The sequence below is a fragment of the Manacus candei genome, unplaced genomic scaffold (genome assembly GCF_025592945.1).
Source record: "Manacus candei isolate 608988 ecotype Guabito, Panama unplaced genomic scaffold, ASM2559294v1 h1tg000014l, whole genome shotgun sequence".
NCBI classification, from domain to species: domain Eukaryota; kingdom Metazoa; phylum Chordata; class Aves; order Passeriformes; family Pipridae; genus Manacus; species Manacus candei.
Window position 1 is genome coordinate 2193905 of NW_026138062.1, and position 23522 is coordinate 2217426.

The following is a 23522-nucleotide window of genomic DNA, read 5'->3' on the forward strand; positions in this document are numbered from 1 at the left end:
CCCACAGTTTTAAGGAGAAATTATCCTCCAAATATACAGGCAAATAACAATTCTAAGCCTCTTGAAAAACCTTCCATGGCTCTTTTAGTTTTAAATCTATCAGGTAAAGGAAGTAGGATTGCTTTTGTTGCCAGTCTTGCTATTAAAAAAAAAAAAAAGTATGTTTGCAGAGCATTATGTCCAGAGAATGAAAGAATGGGGCTATCAGCCTCCATCAGCCTCCTCCTATCTTTCAAGAGAAAGAGCCAGGGCCCAGGTAAGTACTTCCTACCTGCAGATGGTAGGAAGGAATGGGAGATTCATGGAGACTGAGAGAACGCAGTTTTGCAGGCTGATGAGGCATCCTCTGGGACAAAGAGTTTTGACACTTGGTCCTATGACAGGAAATTTCTATGCACTTTGCATTTAACAAACTCAATGAAACACACAGTAATCCTGGGAGCTGCATGTACAGCCCAAGACCTCTCAGTTTCAGAGAAGAGTCAGACTGTCCAGTCCTTCAGCAGATGACAGCATACCTTGAAAACTGCAAATAAATAAATGTAAAACATATCTGAAACTGATTTCCTCTCTTATAACATGTCAGAGCCTACTCTAGTATTTGGTTTCTCTTGGAAAAAGAAAACATCACAAGCATTAATGCTGGATAAGAGATGCTGCTCCTTATCTCGTTGCAAGCATTTGTGAAAGGAGAAGCAAGAAAGACTCAACTCGTGTTCAGAAGTACAGAGAAAAGACATTTATTTTTCAAATAATTTACAAGTCTGTGCTTCTAACCTGTTTTTTCAAACCATCTTTCCTAAATCAGCAAAAGCATTTACCAAAGGAGGAACTACTTGCAAGCAGGTGTTTTTAATCAGATCAGTCAACAATATTGACTTTTGTGTGCTGACAAATGTTATGGAGAGAAAAGTATAAAAATCTGTTCATCGTCAAAAAAAGTTTGGGCTATTTCTCTTCCATTAAAGCATTTAATTTCACAACTTTGGTTTTTTTATAAAACTTTTTTTTTTATTAAGGGAGAACTTTGGGCAGTTGGGAAAACTACAAACAATATAGTCCATAAAAGGAAAACAACAAGCTCCTTTTCCCATACAAATTTTCCTTTATTTCCTTGAGCAGAGAAACTTATTAATCCTCTTATTGTGCAGATATTTAGGAATAGCCTTACAGTAATTCTCTCACCTCCTTTTTATGCACAAAGAGCTTCAGAACAAATCACTGTGAGGCAGTAGGGAGGACCAGAGTTCTTCTGTTAGCATCATCCAGTAGCAGTTATATTCTTCTATATAAATGATGGTATTAGGATGTAGCTGCTTGCTGGGCAGCCTGTTTCCTGCACCTCCATTCAAAAAATGGCTATGCCCAGTAATAACATGTTATTTTTCACTTTGCATTAAGTTTAGAATACTACAGGTTTCCCGTCCACCTAATAAATAGGCACAAGGAAACTCTATAAACTACTAATATGAAAATGGAGGTGAAAATATTAAAAATTACCTATAGATTTGATAGGGAAATAACCCAGTTATACTTCTACACATAAGACTACTTTCCATACTATTTTTGAAACATACATATTTCCATACATATTTTTGAAACGTCCAGGCAAGCTTTGTGCTAGGCTTGCTGTGCTCATCCCAGCAGTGAAATCTGCCCAATTTGTAGCATACTAATCTCAAACTAAATTTCCACTTATGGCTGTAAACCTGAATCAAAACACATCTACTGCTTTAATCTGTCATCCCTTTTGTTAGAAGCTAGAAATTCAGTTATTCACTCACTTGTGTAGTAAAAGTTCTGGAGAGTATAACTCAGAAGTGACAGGACAAAATACATTGGCTGAGCCTTTTGCCTCATATCAGGAGTAGTTCTCAAGGGAAATTATCCCAATCATCTGCACTTAGATGGATCACACTGCAGAACAGTCTTGGGATACGTGAACTAGGTTCCTCCCTGATGCATAGAAAGGCACAAGTCAGGCTCTAGAACTGCACCCAATACAGTCCAGTCACAAATGGGCATTCAGTTCACAGGACTGGACTAGAACTAATCAAAAGTCAAATACAAACAGTGAGAGTATAAGCTCCTCATGATGAACTAGAAAATCACTTGAAATGGTACACTCTCTAATGACAGATAGATTAATTATTTAAGAATACTTAATTCACTTGAAGAGATTTTGATCTTCATGACCATTTCTGCAATTTCATTCCCTCAAAACCGTAAGTTCAGTATTTAGTTTAGATATTGGGCCATAGTTAAAAAAACCCTGACACTTAAATTGAAGCTCAAACCCCCTTATTTAGTTGCCCCAGTAAAAAATATATGTTAAGTGCTTAACACCTACCTGCTCCTCTCAGTTGAAAGTAATGAAAATACTGCACAGTGCCACACATTTGAAAAATCATTCTGCTCATTTGGAGGAGAAAATACATATATTAGAATCAAATTTAAAACTTCCATTTTGAAAAAATCATGGCCTGACATACCAGTGTTGCCTATATCCTATTAGATAATATCATCTTCTTGAACAGATCACCATTTCTCCAACTATCAGTAGTTTAAAAAGTTAATCCCTAAAAAACACATTAACCTATCTCTTTCTTATTCAGAGATACACATGTGACCCACAGACATCACAGCTAGCATGAGAGGCAGTAACATCAGACTCAAATGCAGTGTTTCTTTAAAGAACAAAGTTTTTAAGACACAATACAGTGAAATTTTTCATTATCTGCTCAACTTACTAAAGGAAGCATCAGAGCAGGAGTGAGACATATCTACTACAGTAAAGGGAAAAGGAAAGACATCATAATAAGGTCACCTCTAAAGAAATTTGACAACAGCACTGAGAGTAAAAACATTGGTCTTCAAGGCCCATGAGGAACACAGTGCACAAACTAATGAAAAATTAGCTAACATTAGCTAACCAAAATAAAAAAACCAACCTGTCTTAAGCCAAACTGAAAATATCTTTTTAGAGAACACCGCCTCCAAGTGTCTTTGAGGGTTTTTTTTAAGAACTGTGTACTAAATGCTGTCTTTCCTGTGCTTACCAGTTTCATTTAGGTCTCCTACCTAAGCTGTATTATAGCCCTCTTTTGATCTGTCAGCCTCCTTGGAACTAACCAGATTATACTTCCAGAAGTATGGAATTTCTGCTACACTTTGTAGTACTCATGATTTACCCTGGTCTCTCTAAAGCCTATCACATATGCAATATCCCAAAGGTCGTTGTTTAAAAAAGAATTCCACTTTTTTTTTCTGGGCATCTTGGAAAACAAAATGCTTGCACCAGGTTTCAGAAGAGTTCCAAAGTATTGTAAAAGTTCATCCATCACACAGAGCTTACCATCTCTCACAAATTCGTTGCAGCAGAACCAAGAGTCCATCCAAGAACTTAACCATCTCACGCCAATAAAATCGGTTTTGTAATAGAGCTGTATTAATCACATTTGTCCTGTATTTTCAAAATACACCCTCAGAAGCAGTGTGGCACCTGAGGGAAGATACCTTAGGAAGACTTTCAGAACTGGTTTTCACAACTTTGCCTTCAGCCCCAGTCCTTCCTTTGCATTCTCTTGCTGAGGGAATCCACACACAGCAGCCATGTTCTCTCTAAACCCAAAGTCTCCTTGTTCATACCTGACATAATTTCTCTAAAATGCAAATGACTGCAGCCCATCTTGGGTCTTCCTGTGTGAGACAAACCGGCCTTGTGTGCTGATTTTGGCTGGGGTAGAGTTCATTTTCTTCATAGTTGGTGTCTGGGGTTAAATCATGAAAGTCCTTGTCTCTGAAAAGTTGTTCTCCATCCTTTACAGGCCTTGAATGCAACAATTTCTCACTGTAATCCAACTTTTTCAAACCGTGAGGCAGCAAAATGCCATCAGCTCTTACTAACCCTTGCTTCTGGGAAGACACACACAAATGACTGAAAGCTAAGGAAGTTGAAGAGAAGTGAGCTGTGGAAAGGTGCTGCAATACCCAATGTAACGAGACCGAAGCTTAAATGGCCATAAGACTACCAGGAGTTTGGAAATCACTAGAATAGAGGTTCAGTCTATTCACTCAGAAAGCTTCACCTAAATACAGATCAAAGGGGGGGGGGGAAACAAAATCACAGCTAGTAGAGGAATAATGCTGACAATATTAGTAAGTACCTTAAAATGATTGTCATTTGCCTGAGGAGACAAGCAACAAAAAAAAAAGGCTTTGCTGCAGGGAAGGGAGCAGAGGACAACACAGAATTTAAAGAAAAGTGGCCTCACTAGTTCAAGGAAACAAACAGGGAAAAGCTGTCAATTCATGGCATCTCCCTTGTCTAAGGACATTAACAACCAGGTGCAGCCAGGTAAGGACCTGCTTTAAATTTCACTGTCTGGTTGAAAAACAGGCAGAAGGGCCTGGATAAAATCATTACTGTGTGATGAAGGTGTGTCACCGTCCCTGCCACCATTAATGGCAGAGAGAGGAGACTCAGAAACACATACTAGAGCACTTGGGTAAAGACAGAAGCTTAAAGCCTAGGAACCAAAATTTTTTTGAAGTGTTTTTTAAATCTAGAATTCAATATGCAAATAACTTATTTGTATCATCTCACTACTAACTGCAGCAAGATTAATTTTACTAAGCACCACAGAGAAACGTGTCATCATCTCCTTTCTGGTCACAGGGTAAACATCCCTGATTTCAAAAGAACCAGGTCCTGTGCTGTTCTTTCCTGCCCAGTCTTTCTCACACTACAGGCTTTGAAGATACATGTTAAAGGGAAGCCACAACCAAAACAAACTCCAAGCACCACATCTAATTACACGGAAAAGTAAACTACTAAAGAAGGATCTGTGAGAGATATTAAAGAATCATCCATAATCATAAAAGGAAAAGTCATCTGAGCAGTCTCAACACAGATCCAGGGAAAAATATCCAGGCCTTTGAATACTTACCATGAAACAACAGAAATTGGGGTATTTTTTACTTAAGGCACCATCTACCCCAAGTATCCCAGCAAAAACATGATGACATATCCATGCAGTTTTCCATTGAAGATTCAAAATACCACCAGGCTACAAAGGCAAAAATATAGAGTACCTAAGGTGGAACAAAGAGGGCTACCTCAAATACAGGTAGCAGATGACTGATTTTGAGTTATGCAAATATCAGGTATGAGATTCAACTCCAAGATAGCGAAAAATGACACAAGTACTCAAGTACTCTCAAGTACTTCTCCCACTAGAAATACAAAAATCTACATTGCCACAAAGTAAACAAGCCTGTGGTCTTACATATAAAGAAATGAAAAATATTAATTTTCTTTATTATTGCTTCATAATGAACATACCAGGAAATATCCTAAAAAGAAAGCAAAGAAAGACCTCCAAGACTTCTGAGAAAAAGGCAGGGCTTCTTTTTCTCATGAAAATATCTGTTCAATATTTTCACTTAAACACCAACACACATACTAAAACATACAGAAGAGACTCACCTCTCTGAAAGTTGAAAATAAAGAAGTCTTAGCTCAATCTTGTATGTTTACACTTTTAATCTTACCCTTAAACAAGACTGAATAATTGAGCATAACCGCGCTGAAGGTTCAGCTTCTACAATGGCATATCTAATTTCAAGTCAACAGCTCTTTTACTTAAAATATGTTAGATAAAAAGGTAATATGCTCTCTGTAAGAGTTCCCTGGAGGCTAGAAGAACCAATAAATTAACTATTACCATATGTTTGGCTCCTCTTGGCAAAATTCAGTAACAAGACACTGCCAAACCTCTTTTGGCGGGTAATAATATTTGGTAGCTTATAGTACAACTTGGGAAAAAAACGGACAGAAAACTTGGAAATTAATAGAAGAAACTGCATTTTTATTCTTGTATAGTTAGCTATACGTTGTTGGAAGAAATACTGTAACAAAGTCAACTCTACTGGTCTGATCTGTAACAAATATCTGGTTTCTCAGGAAGAGCTGTATCAAATGCAAACTCAACGACTCCAGCTAGTACAGCAATCAAATATTCTGCATTTGAATTTTTTAAACAATGATAGATATGTACAATCTACTTTGCAAATAGGAAGGTTTGCAAAATTAGTATTTCGAAGTATTAAAATGCATATTACTAGTGCTTTGATTATAGTGGGTTCATTTCATTATAAATGAGCAAAGTCTGGGCTTATTTGCAATGCCATGTTCTTAGGTTTTATTTATGCTAAAATTAAATGCTTCCCTCCATTCACTCCATATCTTTTATACCTACATAATTGAGACTGGAACATGTTCCATAATTGGAATGGAACACACTAAAAGCCTTTAACACTACACCTCTAATTATAGTTATAGACTGGGTATTTTAAGGACATATATTACATACTTTTTTTAAAATTCCAACTAAACAGGTGAGGGTGAACCTAGCCGGTCCTAGTCCTTTACCAAGATAAGCAGGACTTGCTCTGTAACATCAAAGTTAAAAGAAGTCAATGCTTTTTCAGGTATGAAAATGTCTATTTTATTTTATTTTTGTAATCATCTATGACAACACAAATTCATTATTATTCTCTCTTCCAATAAAATGGATATAGCCTGTTGTTCATGCCATGATGGTTTGCATGTAGAGGACACTTAAGAATTCCACATTTCTTTAATCAACTGCATCACCCCAGTAAATTCTAATTTTGATATACAAAAAAGTACTTATTATTCAGCTTACAGTTTCCACACACAACTGGCAAGTAGTATGAAGTAGGTTGACATGTATAGGCCAGACATTTCACTTCTTAAAGTCATGTTATTGCCTGGTTAATCTTATATTTCCATTAATTTGATATAAGCACTTACAGGTAAAAATAATCCTAAAGTGTAGGTCTAAAGATTATAATATAAGCTTCTGGAAGGTTTTATCAGAGGAAATGTATTTTTTTGTCACTCTGTGGAAGCTTCCCTCATTCAGACATTTGGGATTTTATTACAAATCTTCTCTTACTGTATTCATCTCCTGATTTCTTATTTTTTAAGTAAGGCAATTTCTATGAAGACTTGACACTGAAATCAGAGATTTCATTACCCCCCAAAATATATCCACAGTTTAAAGCATTTAAGAGGGTTAAACAAAATGCAAACATTTAATGCAACATTAAGCATGCGAAATAAAAACTTGATTGCCTAAAGAAAGCATGCTATGCTGTTACCCTGGTGACAGGTTAAAAAAGGATTGTGAGCTGAATGGCTGTATGATATGAAATTAAAATGTTTCACACTGAACAATCCAAAATGAATTGGGAAAGGTTAGAGCAGAGGAGAGAGAAATCAATTCTCCAATGGCAATGGTGAATGGAAGTGAAGTCTGAATAGGATTTGCCAGTGGGGTGCAACAGCTGCCAAATATCCTGCAGCCAAAGAATTACAATAATACTGATGAAGTGTGCAAGAGCTTTTGGAATCATTGCAGGGAACAGAGAAATACTCCTGCAATAATGAGGCCATTCTGTGTCCCATCCCACTTTTGCAGTTGAATCAAAGGAGAAAGAAACGGTTGAAAATTGTAATACTCAACAACAAAGGTATAAATGAATTACCTATCCCTTCAATCAATACCTTGAATTTAACTACAGCCTTTGTGAATCATGAATGAAGCAAGCATGCTAAAAAATGGACAAATCAAAACACATACATGTAAAAGTATGCAGACAATATTGAATAAGAGACTCTCTTATCATATATTTTGTTGACAACATTTCTACAGCTACAGCATCCAGAATAAGCTATACACTACACAAACAAACAGCAGGACACAATCAGTGCCTCAAGGACATACACAAGGTAAGGTGCTGATGGTCATGCTTATCTTTATGTTAATCCTAGGAAAGAAACATCAGCAAATATTCTCATGGGATGCAGTTTCTCATGCATTTCCTGAGCTTAGAGACCCCAAAAGTCATGAAAAACTTTGCCTTTCCATAAAATCCTCCTACACAACTTAATTTTTGCCCTTTGAAACTCCAAATAAAACATACAGAAGGAGATGAAAATCTATGCTAAAAATAGCTGTAAAATGACCAGGGAGCACATGGCAATTAGCACACACCTTGTTTGTCCTACATTTTCATGCATATACTTTTTACACACAGACAAATATTAAAGAACAGGTTTCGGAGTTGTAAACCTGCAGGAGAGGAAATAATTGTTGGGTTTATAGGAGGCATCAAAATAAATGAAATAGAGAGAGGTCTCCTAAAGAGAGGATCTTGCAAAAGAGGTCATAAGAAAAGCACGGAGGAGAAAAAGGTTGGATTCACAACTAAAAAAGGGCCAGGAATTTGCCACCACAATAGAAAAAATTCACACATGTATACTATACAAATTCAAGTTTCAGTGAACAGGAGCCAGAGAAGCTATAAAGTTCCTACAACAGATGCTGTTTTCCCAGAAGACATGGTGAAAATAAAAAATAAACATAGGGACTTAGCCAGGTCCATTTACTTTGGTGAATGGTTTTCCCACCAGCAAGATTGCATGCCACTGCTTTGGGGATCTTCTCAAGAGATACACAGCAAGATTCAAACTTTAAATAATTACTATCTTCACAGTGATTTCATAATAGTTAGTAACTTCAAAGACTGAGCAAGTGTCATTTCCTAGATGTCCAGAATACCTTTTTCCCTACAAATGACAGGGATGACAGGCTATAAAAGATTCCCATGACAGACTGTTCTGTTCCTGGAATATAAGTTCATGAGTCATATGGAACAATGGCTCTGCTGTCAAGTGACTTTATATTATTACTTGTGTTATCAATTCTGATTCCATTAATTTAATCAAATCGAAGTATTATACATATGCTCTGTAGAGTCATAAACGCTACCTTAATGTACCATTTCGACTTTTATATTTTCCAAAGAAGTTCATTCCCATGGGCCAAAACCACACATTTCATATATTTGCATCTACTTTTTTGTCTGTAGCACATATAATCCTCTTTCTATGACAACCAACCAAGCAACCTAGAAGGGTAAATAATACCAGATTTTAAAGACAGTTACAATATTATATAGGGTAGCTGTTTTTGCAGTGATTAAGCAAGATTACAAAAAAAATACAGTAATTATTTATGAGATGTCAAAAGAACAACATTAGATAACAGCTAGACAGACAAGAGCGGGTTACTACAACCAGAAAAGCCCATTAAAAACATAGATATCACACAGAAAAAGGGAGATCAGCATCTCAGTACCTTGCTATTCTGTGGGGGAAAGAAAAAAACCACACAGTGGAATAATGGTGTGAAGCTGCAGTAATTATATAAACATACCGAGGCCTTTAAAGGCCTAACGGTAAATCATGAGAAGAATGCTTGACTTGCTGACCAGAGGACCACAACAGTAAGGATAAGACAGTGTTATTTTCCTGAGCTAAGGATGATGGCATAACTCCAAACTCAGAGAATGAAAAAAGCCACAAGTGGGCTGGACTTAGTCATCCATGTCAAATGAAAACAAAGTGGTTTATCTCTATGCCCACTACAAGGTATTTGTAGGGTACAGCAAAGTATACTTGTTTAGCTGCACTTGCAATAACTGTTCATGTTATTACTGCAGTTCTAGGGAAGAAAAAAAAACAGAATTCACATAATGCAATTGGTGTAGTTCAGCAGCATCTGTGGCTGTGCTGAAAGTAAAAACTCTCTCCCTTTCCAAGAGGTCGGTTCAGATTACTCCAGTGAATTTTCTTGACATCATCTTCCTTCTTTTTAAAATTAATGTAACATAACCTTATTTTGTGCTGCTCCAGCAATGCAGGAGAGCAAGAAAGCTCTCCTACTGGGCAGCTGACCATCCTTCCATATGGGAAAGCCCTAGGCTGGCAAAGAGCTGGCTCTGACCCAGACTCCAGCAGGGTAATAGGTGTAGCCTATGTGAAAAGCAAGCATGCCTGAGAGGCGTGGGGCTCTACTGCTCTCTGAGCAGTTCCCTCACTGCCCTATAATCAAGCAATGGCAAGGCAAACATCAACATAGCTGTACCAAACCAACCTAGATATGAACCTACAACAATTCATTAAATAAAAAGCTCAATATATTAATTTCTTCTCTTGCAGTTCACCAGTTGTGTTATGTTCACTGCATTGGACCCCTGGATTTTCAGATTTTTAAACCACAAATTTAGCCCAACTATTCCAGAACCTGACAAAAACTTGCTTGTATTTTATCTCTAATTTTTCACTATACAATTCCCTTCCTGCGAAAGTATTACTTCATGTCTAGAAAGCATTATGGATTTTAGGTCCCAAAATACTTTATACATGTTGATAAATACATATTTACAAAACTTCAATAAGGCAGCAAAGTATTAAGGCCACTTTGTCTTTTCACAAACTGAGGCCAAATTCAACTGATTTCCAAGTCCCACAAGAACAGTTAGAAGTTTAACTCAAGACTCTCTAAACCAGTCCTCTATGTTAAACACATGAGCAAGAAAAACCTTTAGATTTTATTTGGTTAGCAACATAAAACATTTTCCAATGTGTTACCATCTTTTTGCAAGTAGTATCAGGCAATATGGGTATGCAGCCTTGCTGGTTTTTTCCAAGTCATAAATGATGAAAGGGTAAAACCCATAGAAAAATTAGGAAAATACACTTAGCAGCCAACACAAGCAACGCACAGGAAGTGCTGTAGGCAATTGGGTTTAGAAGTATAAACATCACATTAGTAGACCCATGAGATAGCATGATGTAGCCACACCTGGAGAGACACTCTCCTATTCCCCTCCCAACCCACTAATGAAAACAAGACTGAAGCCAAAATACGAAGATTCAACTATACAACATCATTTTTGGTCTCAAAGACTAACTACATCAAACAGACGTAAAATAAGCTGGATTCACTTCAGCCACAATATGTTTCCACTTGAAACAAGATTGAGTTCTGTCTAGAAGACCTTAGGGTTTTACTAGATGCTGTAAATCTGTTCAGCAGCTGTGGGTGGCACCAGTTTCACAATAAAGTGGACCATGGAGTAAGTAGAAAAAGTCCTAGGTAAAATAACTGAAAGCTGAACAATGAAACAATCATTAATCATTCATAGCTATTTCCTGTGGGAAATATGTGCCCTTATTATCTGGATATCACAATGAAATATTCACATTAGTATGTGGCTCACAAAATACCAAGCACTTTCACTACCTAATCATCCTTCAAAAATACTTTAAAAAAACCCACAACCATAAAGAACCCAAAAAAACCAAACCACCCCACAACCACCTTTTTCCCAAGAAAATGGGTTAAATAACCAACACTTAAATTAAAAAAAAAACCAAGCAAGCAAATAAACAAAACAAAAAATGCTCTAAATATTTGACTGGATCACAAAAGTAAATGGCTATATTCCTGTAACTCTGAGCATGCACAGATCTCCAACAGCTGTTCTAGCTAAAGGCTGGCAAATTAGTCCTAGGAGACTGTTGGTGAGGCCAGGGGCACATATATAGCAATGCAGACAGTGGAAACTCACCTGTGGGTGCTCCACCCAAATCATAACACCATTTATTCTAACACAGGAAAGGCAAATCAGCCTTCAGCTTGTGGCCTGCATTAACCCGAACACCAGACAACATACTGAAACCAAGAATGTCGCTACAGGGGTCGGCCTGATTGAAGCTAGCTGAAGAAAGTTGGGTGTTCCATCCAAAGGTGGCAATACATGCTCATGATCAGAGCGTGTTCCAGCAAGAACCTTATAGTTGATGACTCAGTCACCCAGGGGACTGCAAAATACATATTTTCCAGTCACATCCCATCAAATATCATTGATTATAGAGGAGAATTCTCCTCATGAGGCTGCTACTAGTCTGATCTGTGGCACAGAGCTAAGGCTCACCTCTGCATTCCTTTTATGAGTCCTCCTCTGCTCACCTCTTCCCTCCTGCTACATATTCCCACTCTTGTAGCTGTTCCACAATAACTTCACTTGTCATGAGTAACCTGATTCTGACAGAATGATCCAACATAAGCTATTATTAAACGGCTGCTACACTAACATGGGTCGCTGTAGTAGAACCAGAGTAGAAAGCAACTACACACAAAATCACACCTGCATACCTGGGGAAGAGGAGGAAAGACAGAGCAAGGGAGGAGTAGGTTGCAACAACAATTCCTTAATCTGGCTCAGTTGCATTTCATCTCATTACAGTCTCAGTAACCCTAAAAGTGAAAGTCAAAGCTTCTATGAAAACTTCCAAGCATGGTACTTTCTATCTGACTAGAATAACAACCTTGATTTTGGGCTGAATAAGTCATAGGGGAAAAAGAGAATCCAAAATACCCCCACAGTTTGAAAAGAATGAATATTATAAATACAGCTCCCAAAAGGGAAAAGAAAACAAATTAAAATCAAAGGTAAGCATATAACTCAAGTTCAGAAGAAAACTGTCTCTTTGACAAGTTTAGAGGAAACAGTGCATGATTTCAAAATACTACTCTTCAGTAGTTTATTGCACTAAAATTGCTCAATTGCTTTCAGTGCATATATTAAAAACAAAAAATGCTGTCAACGTAAATAGTGCCAGAGAGCTGAAATTCTGAAGGTGATGATAAATGTACCAAAGTACTTGTCCAAAACATTAGGAGAATGTTACAGATGAACTTTGGAGCATGCAGTCTGTCTAGTCTGCTTACATCCTCCAATATGGATTTAAAACTCACACAGACTCCAAATGCCCAATTCTGCCATAGTGAACTGCATCCAAGATTACAACCAGCCTTTTTGATTTGTTGCCAGTAGCACAGGTTCCTACTCTGCACTTTTTGTTTACTAATATTTTTCAAACAAATTGCAGTCCTATCAATAAAGATGTGCTTTTTCTCTGGCCACAGTACTGCTCCTTAAAAAGTACCCATACATGGAACACCTTCAAAAACAAGTCAGATGCAGTTTGGGTAATTTAAGGACATGGTGAAGGATCTTTGATGGTACTGTAGTTACTTGCATGCTCCACAGTCCTCAGTCCCCTCTAGAGGGAGTTCCCTAACTGCTCTAAGGAATGGAAAACACTGTCCAAGACACTGCACAATCCTTGGACCCCATTCTGCCTTTGCTTTTTTGATTTTCCCTCTGAATGAGCTGCATGATTTTTGGAAAAGGGTATCATTATCAGGTTTGGTTTCTTCAGAAGTTACTTACCAGTAAGCGTTTTTGCAATAGCTTGTCCTTACTTGGCCTCAAACAGGCAGCTTTACTACGATTTAAGCAAGTAGACCTAACAATATATACGGATTCAAACCATGACATATTGAATAAGAACCACACTCAGTCACCACTTGGAGAAAATTTTAAGGCCCGACTTCTGAAGGATTCATTCCAGATCTGCATATGCCTCAGATAGAAAAGTCATCCTTTGAAAGCTGAGCTGAACATAAGTACACCCCATCATGGCAAGAGAAAGTGATCTTTCCTATACTGAAAAGATTTATTAGCTTCACCACTTAAAATCTGAAAAATCAGACCGTAATCTAGTTTTACAGACTTCATGTGGCCAGACTGTGGCCTTCTCTGCTCATGGTGGAAGAATATATGTGACAGAGTTTACCTAGGACTCCAAAAATGAACTAATTTTTTTCAAAGCAGGAGTGTATTTGTTTCCCTAACACAGCACAAAAACAAAAGAATGACCATGCCCAACTGCTCAATGCAATACTTCATTTACATATTGATATCTCAGTTAAAATAGTTGTATATGTCTTTTATATTCAGATACATAGACACCTAGTACTGAAAAAAGTACTTGCAATAGAAACAAAACATTAAAAGACTATTCAAAAATTTGATTCCTTTTCTTTTCAGCTAATAAAAACATTTTACAGGGCAGAGAAAAAAAAATCTCAAATCAGAGCAGGGAATGCAAAAGCAGTTTAATAATCACTACTGAAATCAGCAATTCCTATGCCTACTCTAAGTACAAAGTAATCCACTACTTCTGTGTAGCAGTACCAGAGTATTTCACTTTCTTATGCTGGCCAGTAAAAACTACAATCAAGGCTCCTCCTCATTTTCCCTGATTTGTCTTTATTTAGGTAACAGTGGCTTCTGAGTGTCTGTTCTTCTCCCTATGCCATTCGCTAGAGAGGATATAACTTGTGGAAGGAAATAAAAGGATGCTTTACCTTCCCCTATAGATGCATAAGGCAAGCAATGACCCAGCTCTACATATGCTATATATTACAATGCCATTATGCTTTCCCTAAGTGCCTCTTTCTTTTTTTTTTTTTTGTTAATACCATATGGTATTAATTATCTTCGTGGGTACAAAAAAAAATAAAGACTTCTTGAAACCACACTTGATTTATTCCTGACCACTGTAAAATCAGTAATAGAATACACTGTCAAACCACTGGCATGGAATGTGAATAATGTCTATCCTGCATTCTGACTTCCCTCTCAGACAAACATAACTATATTACAAAATGTGAGGTGAGGAGAAAGAGTTATGTGGAAGTTAAGATTCACTGTATGCAACCATTGCTAACACCAACGACACAAGCAAGCTTCGCAAATTCAGTTATTCTAATAGAAGGTCTCAAGGCATTGACAATGATGGGCCTGAGGACAATAAAAGCTACAAACACCCTAGAGGAAAAAAGCATACCATTCCAAAAAGCTAAAGAAGTGAATCAGTATTTCGACATGGGCTACTGCAATGGCTGTCCAGTTAACAGTACTGCCTAGGAGCTACTATTCAAGAAAGCGAGGTAGTAGGGGAATAAAAGCACCAAAAAAACCATACTTTAAGCAAGGTGTTAACTCTTCCAGCATTTACTAGTCGAAGTGTTTTCTGAATTAGACTCTAAACTAATAAGTTTCTTCACCAAGGTAGCAAATTACTTAAAAGTCCACAATATTTTAAAGCTCTGTAGCTGAATATTCATATTACCCCAAAGTGCTTAGATTGCTTCAAATGGGCACATGGGAAATTTGTGATGCTCAATTTGTGGTTAGTTACTAATGCAGCAACATTTTGCATTAATGAAACTCCTGATGTGCATTAATTACTGTACTGGCTTGTAACACATTTTTGTGTCTATTACTTTGCTAATACATAGAATAAAAATAATCATTTATGACTCATGTGAGTAGGGAAATGTAAGCCACAGCTCATTTGAATTTAGAAAAAACAGACTATATTAAGAAGCCATGTAGTTTCTCACCAGTTACTCTTGTGCACGAGTAACTGGCAAGAAGCTAAAACTGACATAAAACAGGACAAAAAGTGCAAAGCGGAGTTGTCATTAACAAAATGCATCAGCACATCTGAGTTCCTAGAAATGAACTTACCTTGGAGTTCCCAGAAATTGCTGTGATCTCAGTTGTTCAGCCACATACAAAGACGCTGCTGTTGCTAGTAGTTCTCTTCTTTCAAGATCTGTCAACTTGTGTCCTAGTTTTTGGAAAGTAGTTCAAAAAAAATTAGATATCACAGACCAACACAGACCCAGAAAGTAACAACTACCAGTAAAAACACTGCTCAGTCCTTATATGTGAAAGCTACATTTTTTTCCCTCTCAATTAAGATGAGGCTTAGCATAGCAGACCCTCTGAGTTTCAGAGTTTAAACTGCATGCTTTCATAAAGATCAGTCCAGTTGCTAATACTGGTATATCTGTTAAAAACAATTTGAAAACTGAAAGAAAAGAAACTGAATGATGCTGCAAGCATCTTGTTTCCGTTAATGAAATGCCACTAGTTCACATGTTGTGCCTCATGCTGGTAAAGAATCCATTTGTACATTAGAACTCAAAATATATAGCATTCTTCCTCAGTACTTTATCTGGCAAAAGCTACAGATCTTCCAAGCAAAAGGGATAACACAACAGTATAAACCCAAAAAACAAATGTGGATAATGCTACTTGTCAGCCCTGGGTCATTTAGTGTCATTTGTGTAATCATAGAGTCAAAGTCACCTTTGACACTTCATAAGCAGGAAGTGGCTCAAAGTAGCCTAAAATCTGAAAGCAGGCAACCTAACAAATCTTTGTGCAAAAAGGTGCAACCAGGGTGACTGGAAGCAGGTTTCCTCCCAGCCTCCTCTTGTTCCAGAAAGTGAAGGTTAATTAGAGCTTCAACTGCCCATTCAACAGCTAAAAGAGCACAGTGATAGAACTTTGTCCTCCCCATCTTTAGTTTAGAAATGACACAACACACATTTGGTATGAAAAGGTGGCAAATAGGAGGCCAAGAGTAATGCGAGAGTCCAGGTGAGCGTCACAAAGTTGATTAGAGAGGGATGAAGCACCTCTCCTATAAGGAAAGGCTGAGAGAATTGGGATTGTTCAGCCTGGAAAAGAGAAAGCTTCAGCGTGACCTAATTGCAGCCTTCCAGTACCTGAAAGGTGCCCACCAGAAAGATGGAGAGAGACTATTTACAAGAGCATGTAGTGACAGGACAAGGGGAATGGCTTCAAACTGAAACAGGGTAGGTTTAGATTAGACATCAGGAAAAAATTCTTCACTGTGAGTTTTGTAAAGCACTGAAACAGGTTGCCCAGAGAGACGGCTGCCCATCCCTGACAGTGTTCAAGGCCAGGCTGGATGGAGCTCTTAGCAACCTGGTCTAGTGAAGGGTGTCCCTGCCCGTGACAGGGAAGTTGGAACCAGGTGATCTCTAAGGCTCCTTCAAATCCAAGCCATTCTATGATTCTATGAGAGAGAGCAAAAGGACAAACAAAGTACTCAGTTCAGAAGGCAGCGGCAAGAAGCTAAAACTGACATAAAACAGGACAAAAAGTGCAAAGCGGAGTTGTCATGAAAAAAAGAGGCAAACCTTATATTCTTGGAGAGATATTTTGTACAGGTGAAAGCAAGAGTGTTTCAAAGTCAGAGTGGGGAATTATACAATAAAGTTAACAAAAGATCAAGGCTGAGACTGAAAGACTTAGCTCAATAGTTATAACACAGTTTTCAAAAAGTGCTTTATGTGTACATATCACAGCGAATGTCATCATCCACGGCAAGTACAGATTTCAACATGAAGTGATGAGAGAAGAGCTTCAGAAGGCTGTATGCCCCAGAGGAACTCTGCCCAGGGGGAAACATTTGCTTCCAGTCCAGCAGCAGAGAAATAGTTACACGGATCCAATCTACATCTCCACTCTCCCATCACCTCAGCATTATGGCATGTAATGTAAATTCACATTCCCCAGTACTGGAGAATAAAATACTTGTGAGTAACAAGTGACAATTTATATCAGTAGCATAAAATAAGACTAATAAAATTTTCAAGAAAATCCAAAATGGAGGCTGCTGAAAAGGACTGGAATAGACTTTTTAGTAACAAATCCACAATTTCATAGAAGGATGTCTTCAAAGCACAGAACCCATCATTTCACTAGGCATATTAAATAAGGACAGGTAAAGAACCTACTTTAGCACCTCGGCAATGCAATCATGCCACAGTGATGGAAATGCACTCATTTACAGTCCAGTTAACAGTACAAAGGAGTTATCATAGGTCAAAAAATATAAATTTAAAAATAACAAAAGCCAGCAAATCTGCATCAGTCTCTTTTTAATTTAGTCCACATTAACATATTATGGCTAAATATTACTGCAACTTCCTTTGCTCAGTGTTTATTATTTTTTTATCTGCCTTAAAATGGAAACTCTCTTCACTTCAACAAATGCATGCAGAAATACAAATGCTGAAAGGTTGGGAAACTGGCTTGAGAAACAAACTGGATCTTTCCTTTGCCAGTTATTAGAAAAACTGATTGCACAGCAAAACTCAAAAAACATTGAACTTTTGTACTATTTGTATATATATATACACACACATATGTATATATATATAAGCCTTATATAATTATACAATGCAACAACATCAACTATCTGGATCTGAAATGTGCCAATTTTCCAATTATTTACACATAGTGAATAAGATCTGAGATCACTTTTTCCAAACACTGAATCTAAAATTGATGATTTGTTTACATGTCTCAGCTAAAGACCCATCAGGAATCTGTCCTAAAGCCTTTGCTTTTCAGTCCCCCTGCCTATCACTCATGACAAGATCATGTGACTAAAACTGCATGTTCCCACCTGCTCCAACACACACTGTTAGTATCAACTCATATAGAGGAAAAAGGTAAAACTAGAAAGATTCCAATTCAAAGGTTTTATTGCATGACCTTCATCTTTGATGAAAATCACTGACTGCTTTTGCGCTTGCTGTGCCACAAAAACTATTTTCTCCTAATATGTTCAACAAAAATCAAACTCCAAACAGTGAACAAAGGTCAGTCAGTTGAAACAGGTTAATAACTGATCAAGAGTTACATTCATTTCTTCATTATTACAAACATGAAAAAATATTCATCCACTTTCTCCATTTGTCACTATTTACATCAGTTGTGGCATAGATGTGGCAAGTGGAAAACCAGTCATGACTGTAGTATCCAATGTGGAATTCCAGAGAGATAATATAAACTTTTAATAGGAATGCATCAAAATTAGGTTTTGGTCTTTGGCAATAAAGATACAACCCTACCACAGAATGTCCTTAGCATAACTTTAGAGGCATACATCAGAAGTTCGACTAAAGGTTGCTTCCTAAAGATGGCAATTTACCTTTATTTAAAAAGACAGACTGCTGTCAGTACCTCACCTTAGCTCTCTAAAATCCATTCCCTTTTCCCTTGCTGCCTGCTCTTGCTCTGCTGCTATGCTCAGCAGAATTCTAAACAATTTTAGAGTCAAACTTTCAATTACATTACTATATTCAGAACTACACAGATGTCCCAGATAGTAATACCTTTGTTTCCCTTCAAGTACTATTTTACTTTAGAACCCACACCTCAGGATGTCTTGAGGTATAAAGTTAATATTCACCACCAATAAAGATATAACAAAACAGCCTTTCATGTTGACTATGCAGATGGATCTGAAAAGTAACAAAGCTACCTTCAGAGCAGTTGTCCAAGTGCCCCCTGGGTAGGGAATGAAATAAGTAAGTAGTAAATGTTCCCCAGCTTCCAGTATGGGAAGTTCTGCCATCACGCTCTCCTACTCATCACTGCAGACTCCTGGGCTACACAGAGATTTCATCTCCACAATACAGCGTGGAACTGATAGCTCCCAAATCTCTCTGCTTAACCTAGGATATACTTCTGCATTATCACTATCACCAGTGAGCTGAATTATATAAGGTAAATGCAAAATGGTTACAAAATGAAGTCACAGCTGAAGGAGTGGAAGCACTGTTGTTCATATTATTTAAAACTAGACTGCACACATCTATTAGGACTAAATAGGAGAACCCTGGTCAGAAGGAAGACAAGAACAAAATGTATTTCTCTCTCATTTCCCTGATGTTATGATTGCTTAAATCAATATTATCCCAGTATCCCCCAAGCTGAGTCAAAAAGGTTCATGCAATTACTTTACATAACCAACTTCAAATTAAATTACATAAAAGGTCATTTTTCCCATAACAGTCTCATTTGCATTTTGTCCTAGAAATGTGTTTCCTACTATCAATTACAGGGAAAAAACAAAACAAAACAAACAAGCCCTGGTTATGTGCCCCAGTCTGTTACTTAATACTTGAAGAGTGACTGTTTTCTGATTGGGAAGACTAAAAATTAAAAGTAAAATGGGTAAGATGGAAAGTGTAATGCATAATTCAGATCCATACCAATGCTGGCAATGTTTAGTATCATTCCTAGGTTCTGTTTTGGCTCAAGTTTTTTCCCCAATGGATTTTGAAGTTGACCATTACAGATGGCTTGTATACCAGGGGTAGGCTGAGACAGAAAAAGTTGAATATTATTAAGGGTTTCATTTCTTGTGAAGTTGAGCAGAGCTCTGTTCCACCCAGATAGTCACAGTAAAAGACAGACAATACTGTCTGTGTAAGCAATCTCAAACCACTCAGAATAGTGAAGAAGTATATCTCAGAGAACTCATGATCACTTCTAAGATGGATGCTACAGTATACAGAAACAAAACCTCTACTATTTTGAATTATAAAGGAATTAGTGACACACCAAGAAATGGTTTTTTGGCCTCACCTACCAGAAAGAAATCAAATAAACTGGTAAGTCAACTTTTTTACAACCCAGTAGCTTCATAAAATGAAGACGAAGATTAGATTCTAGTGAAGAGAAAATGCATAGAATCAACAGCAACCATCCTCCCTCTTCTAACAGAAACACAAGACAGGGGAAGCTGAATTTCACTCCCTTCAAATAATAACAAAAGTCTCCAGAGTTCAATTTAAAAGTCATATTTGCAGTCCCAATTCATCTAAATAGTGCTTTTGCTCATAAGAGAATCATGGAATGACTGACGTTGAAGGGATCTTGGGAGGCCTTTAGTTTATTCACCGTGTGTCCCCCTTCCCACCAAGCAATCTCAACAGCAAATTCAGAACAGGTTGCTCAGACGTTTGTGCAGTCATGTCTTAAAAATCTCAAATTTACGACCACTGACTCTTGCTGTGCTATTCACTGAAGAGTGTAGCTTTATATTCCTAGGAATATCCTCTGAGGTCCTGTCATTAGGTCCACCCTAAGCTTTCTTGTTTCCAGGCAAAACAAGACCGATTGTCCCAGATGCTCCTTACAGATTGTCTGTTCCAGCCCCAGCACCACCCTTGTGGCTCTTCACTAGACTTACTCATTTTTGGTTTTTACTGCCATCTTTCTTACAAGCATGAGGGGGTTAAAACTGGACAGAGTACTCCAGAGGTGCTTTAGTAAGTGCTGAGTTAAGCAAAGTAATAGTTTCCTCCGATCCTTATAATTATGACAAACACAATGTATCTAAACGTCTTCACCCCATACACAGTCTCTGGAGTCAATACACCATTTCAGGAGAGAGGTGCTTCCTCTTTATTCCCTTCACTATAGGAAATATAAAGGATTAACCTAAAGGACTGTCCATCAGAATTTCTGTTCTTCCTCTCTACTCAAGTGAAGTAAACATGCTAGAAGAGGGGAAGTAAAAAACTTTTTTTTTTTTTAACTTACTTTGCTGTAACTTTTGTGACAGTCTCTTGGAAAACGCCTCATTTTTCATTTGCACATGATGCATCTCCCAAAGAGACTGACCGCATATTTGAAATATCATTTAATAATCAGAAAGAGTGGAACATAAAAAAAAATCTCAATATTAAAAAAGATATCCAGGAAAATATTAACTGTGAAACAGACTGAACCACAAAGAATAATCTGATGAATGGGGGTATTAAACTAAGGATCCTTGAGTTTAATTTGTTCTTTGTCAAAGACACCTCTTGGATCTTTGTGAAAACAGAGATAGTTTCTGTGCCCATAAAATAGGGATAATAGATAGTGTATTCCTTTCTCACCAGGAAGGTTAGGAAGTACAGTCTTCCCAGGTTGTTTGGAAGCTGTCGGACAGTGCGTCCGACTCCTGCATGGTTGGCAAACATTTTTTTCCATAAGCAAAGTGTTTGGAAGCCACTCTAAGACAGATGTATTTGTGTCACCTGACCTAATCAGTGTTGCTGCACTCACCCTCAGATCTGCACTCCTCCCAAAACAAGCATGTGTGCTCAGAGCAATAACCCACTACAGTTAACCTACTGCCAGCCAGCCCTCTGCCCATCCACCCTCACACAGACACCAAAAGTAGCTGCTTTCCCACACTAATCATACTTTGCACAAGGTTTGTTTCCACATGGCTATTATTTTAAAATAACTTAGAATAAAAAAACTGGGTTTGTTAATGACTGTTTACTTAAGGAAGGGAAGAAAGAGTTAAACTCTAATCATGAAAATTACTAAACATTCCCATTCCAGATGTAATTTGAAGTGGGCATCGCAGGTTAATGGAAAAGCAGCCAAGATACTTCTAATAATTCAATTTTTCTTATCTTACAGTAGAAGTCTTCTAATAAAGGATTTATAATGGAACCCTTGAAAATGAGACTGGAAAACAAAGCATTTATTGTTTTATTCTTAAGACTAAAGTTAGTATTTGTATTTGAAGAAAAATGCACATAAGAAATGGGCCAGTACTTCATGCAGTCACCAGAGAGAACACAGCTGACATTCATTACTTATCAATGTAGACCAACAGTGGCAGTTGTACAGTTTACAAAAGAAACACACCAATTGTGCTATTAATATCGCACATATCTCTACTGAAATTGTTTTATTTCTTAAGTTTTCCAAATTTAAAACACTTCTGGTATAAATTCCTACTGTTAATAACAGTACATATTTTTAAGTATTTCCGAATCTACACTGGCTATGCATTGCTCTAATTTTTCAGATTATTATTCCAGATCTTTTTCTACAGTTATCATCTTTTATAAACAATATTAAGATATATGAAGCTACGTAAATTTTCAAGTCCTTCTACCAAAGTTTACCCTGGGTACTTATAAACTTAGTTGAAGTGACTAGAGAACTTAAACGTAAGTTAATTTTTGCCTTTGCTTCTGTTGCTGAGCTTCTACCCATCATCTGCACCCTTGCTTGCCTTCAGCAGTTCCCATTTGAGTCTGTGGATTTGTAGAAAGATTTTTTAGTGGGTACTTGAAAAAATATCCTCGAATTCAACTGACCAATTTTTTTTTTAAGCCAGAAGTCTCCAGTGCAAACTACATCATTAAAAGGGCTATCAATTACTTTGGAGAGCTTTGAACCAGTATTCATGACTAAGTACTCCTGATTTGAAATACAATGCAATGCATGCATTTTTTTATCACTAAGAAGGCTAATGTATGCTCATGTTTGATACATGGAAGGAGATGAGCAAGACTTTTCAAACAGCAGGATCAAAGTCTACTCATTTCACACGTGCCATCCATAAGTTTCTATTCTTAACTGTCATAATATCTTTTCTTGTGTCTTCTGGTGTCTAGAGCAAAAGCTTATCTTTAAGAATCTGTTAATACAATACTACTGTTTGGTTTATGTTTTTATTGTTCCTAGTTGAGTGTCAGGTGAGGCTGCCCCCTCATAACACGGTATGGACCTATCCGACACCTGCATCCTTGCCTTTGTCCTATATTCCCCTCTCCCCATTCTGAGCTTGCCACTGACTTTGCACATCCACTGAAGTTCACCAGATTCCTTCACGAGATAAATCAACCCAGTAAGTTACAAAAAAACTACCCCAACAAAAGCAGCAACAGTAAAAAAATGATGCAGTTTTTATGGTGGTTTAAAGAACTGAATCTGCTCAGGAAAAGGACTGAAGAGTCCCAGAACATGAGATTCTGTACTGACATGTCAGAGAAGGGAGAGAGACTAGCTACAGCAGCACTGTGCCTTCAGAGCAGGTGATCAGAGTACCCTTGAGTCTATGCTGGATGGAAGCCAGCTGAGCTACCCCAAGATTAGTTAAGTACACTTTAGTAAAGATAACAAAGGAATTTTTCAGCTTGAACCATCACAAGCTTACTGCCACTCAAGGTGACTAAGGCCTGTTGCTGTGGTCTTAGGAGCCAATAACAAGCTGGACACATTAATCCCACATGTAGGACTGTATTACACACGGAGTT

At 37.5% G+C, this 23522-nt stretch overlaps 1 protein-coding gene across 2 annotated transcripts in view; it reads right to left on the bottom strand.

Moving 5' to 3' along the window:
- The window catches only part of PCCA (propionyl-CoA carboxylase subunit alpha), a 278565-nt gene that overhangs the window by 118220 nt on the left and 136823 nt on the right, over nt 1–23522 (bottom strand). For both annotated transcript variants that reach the window (XM_051780610.1, XM_051780611.1), the window contains exon 18: nt 15325–15427. In XM_051780610.1, the coding sequence (XP_051636570.1) occupies nt 15325–15427 (103 nt within the window). The remainder of the gene's footprint in view (nt 1–15324; nt 15428–23522) is intronic.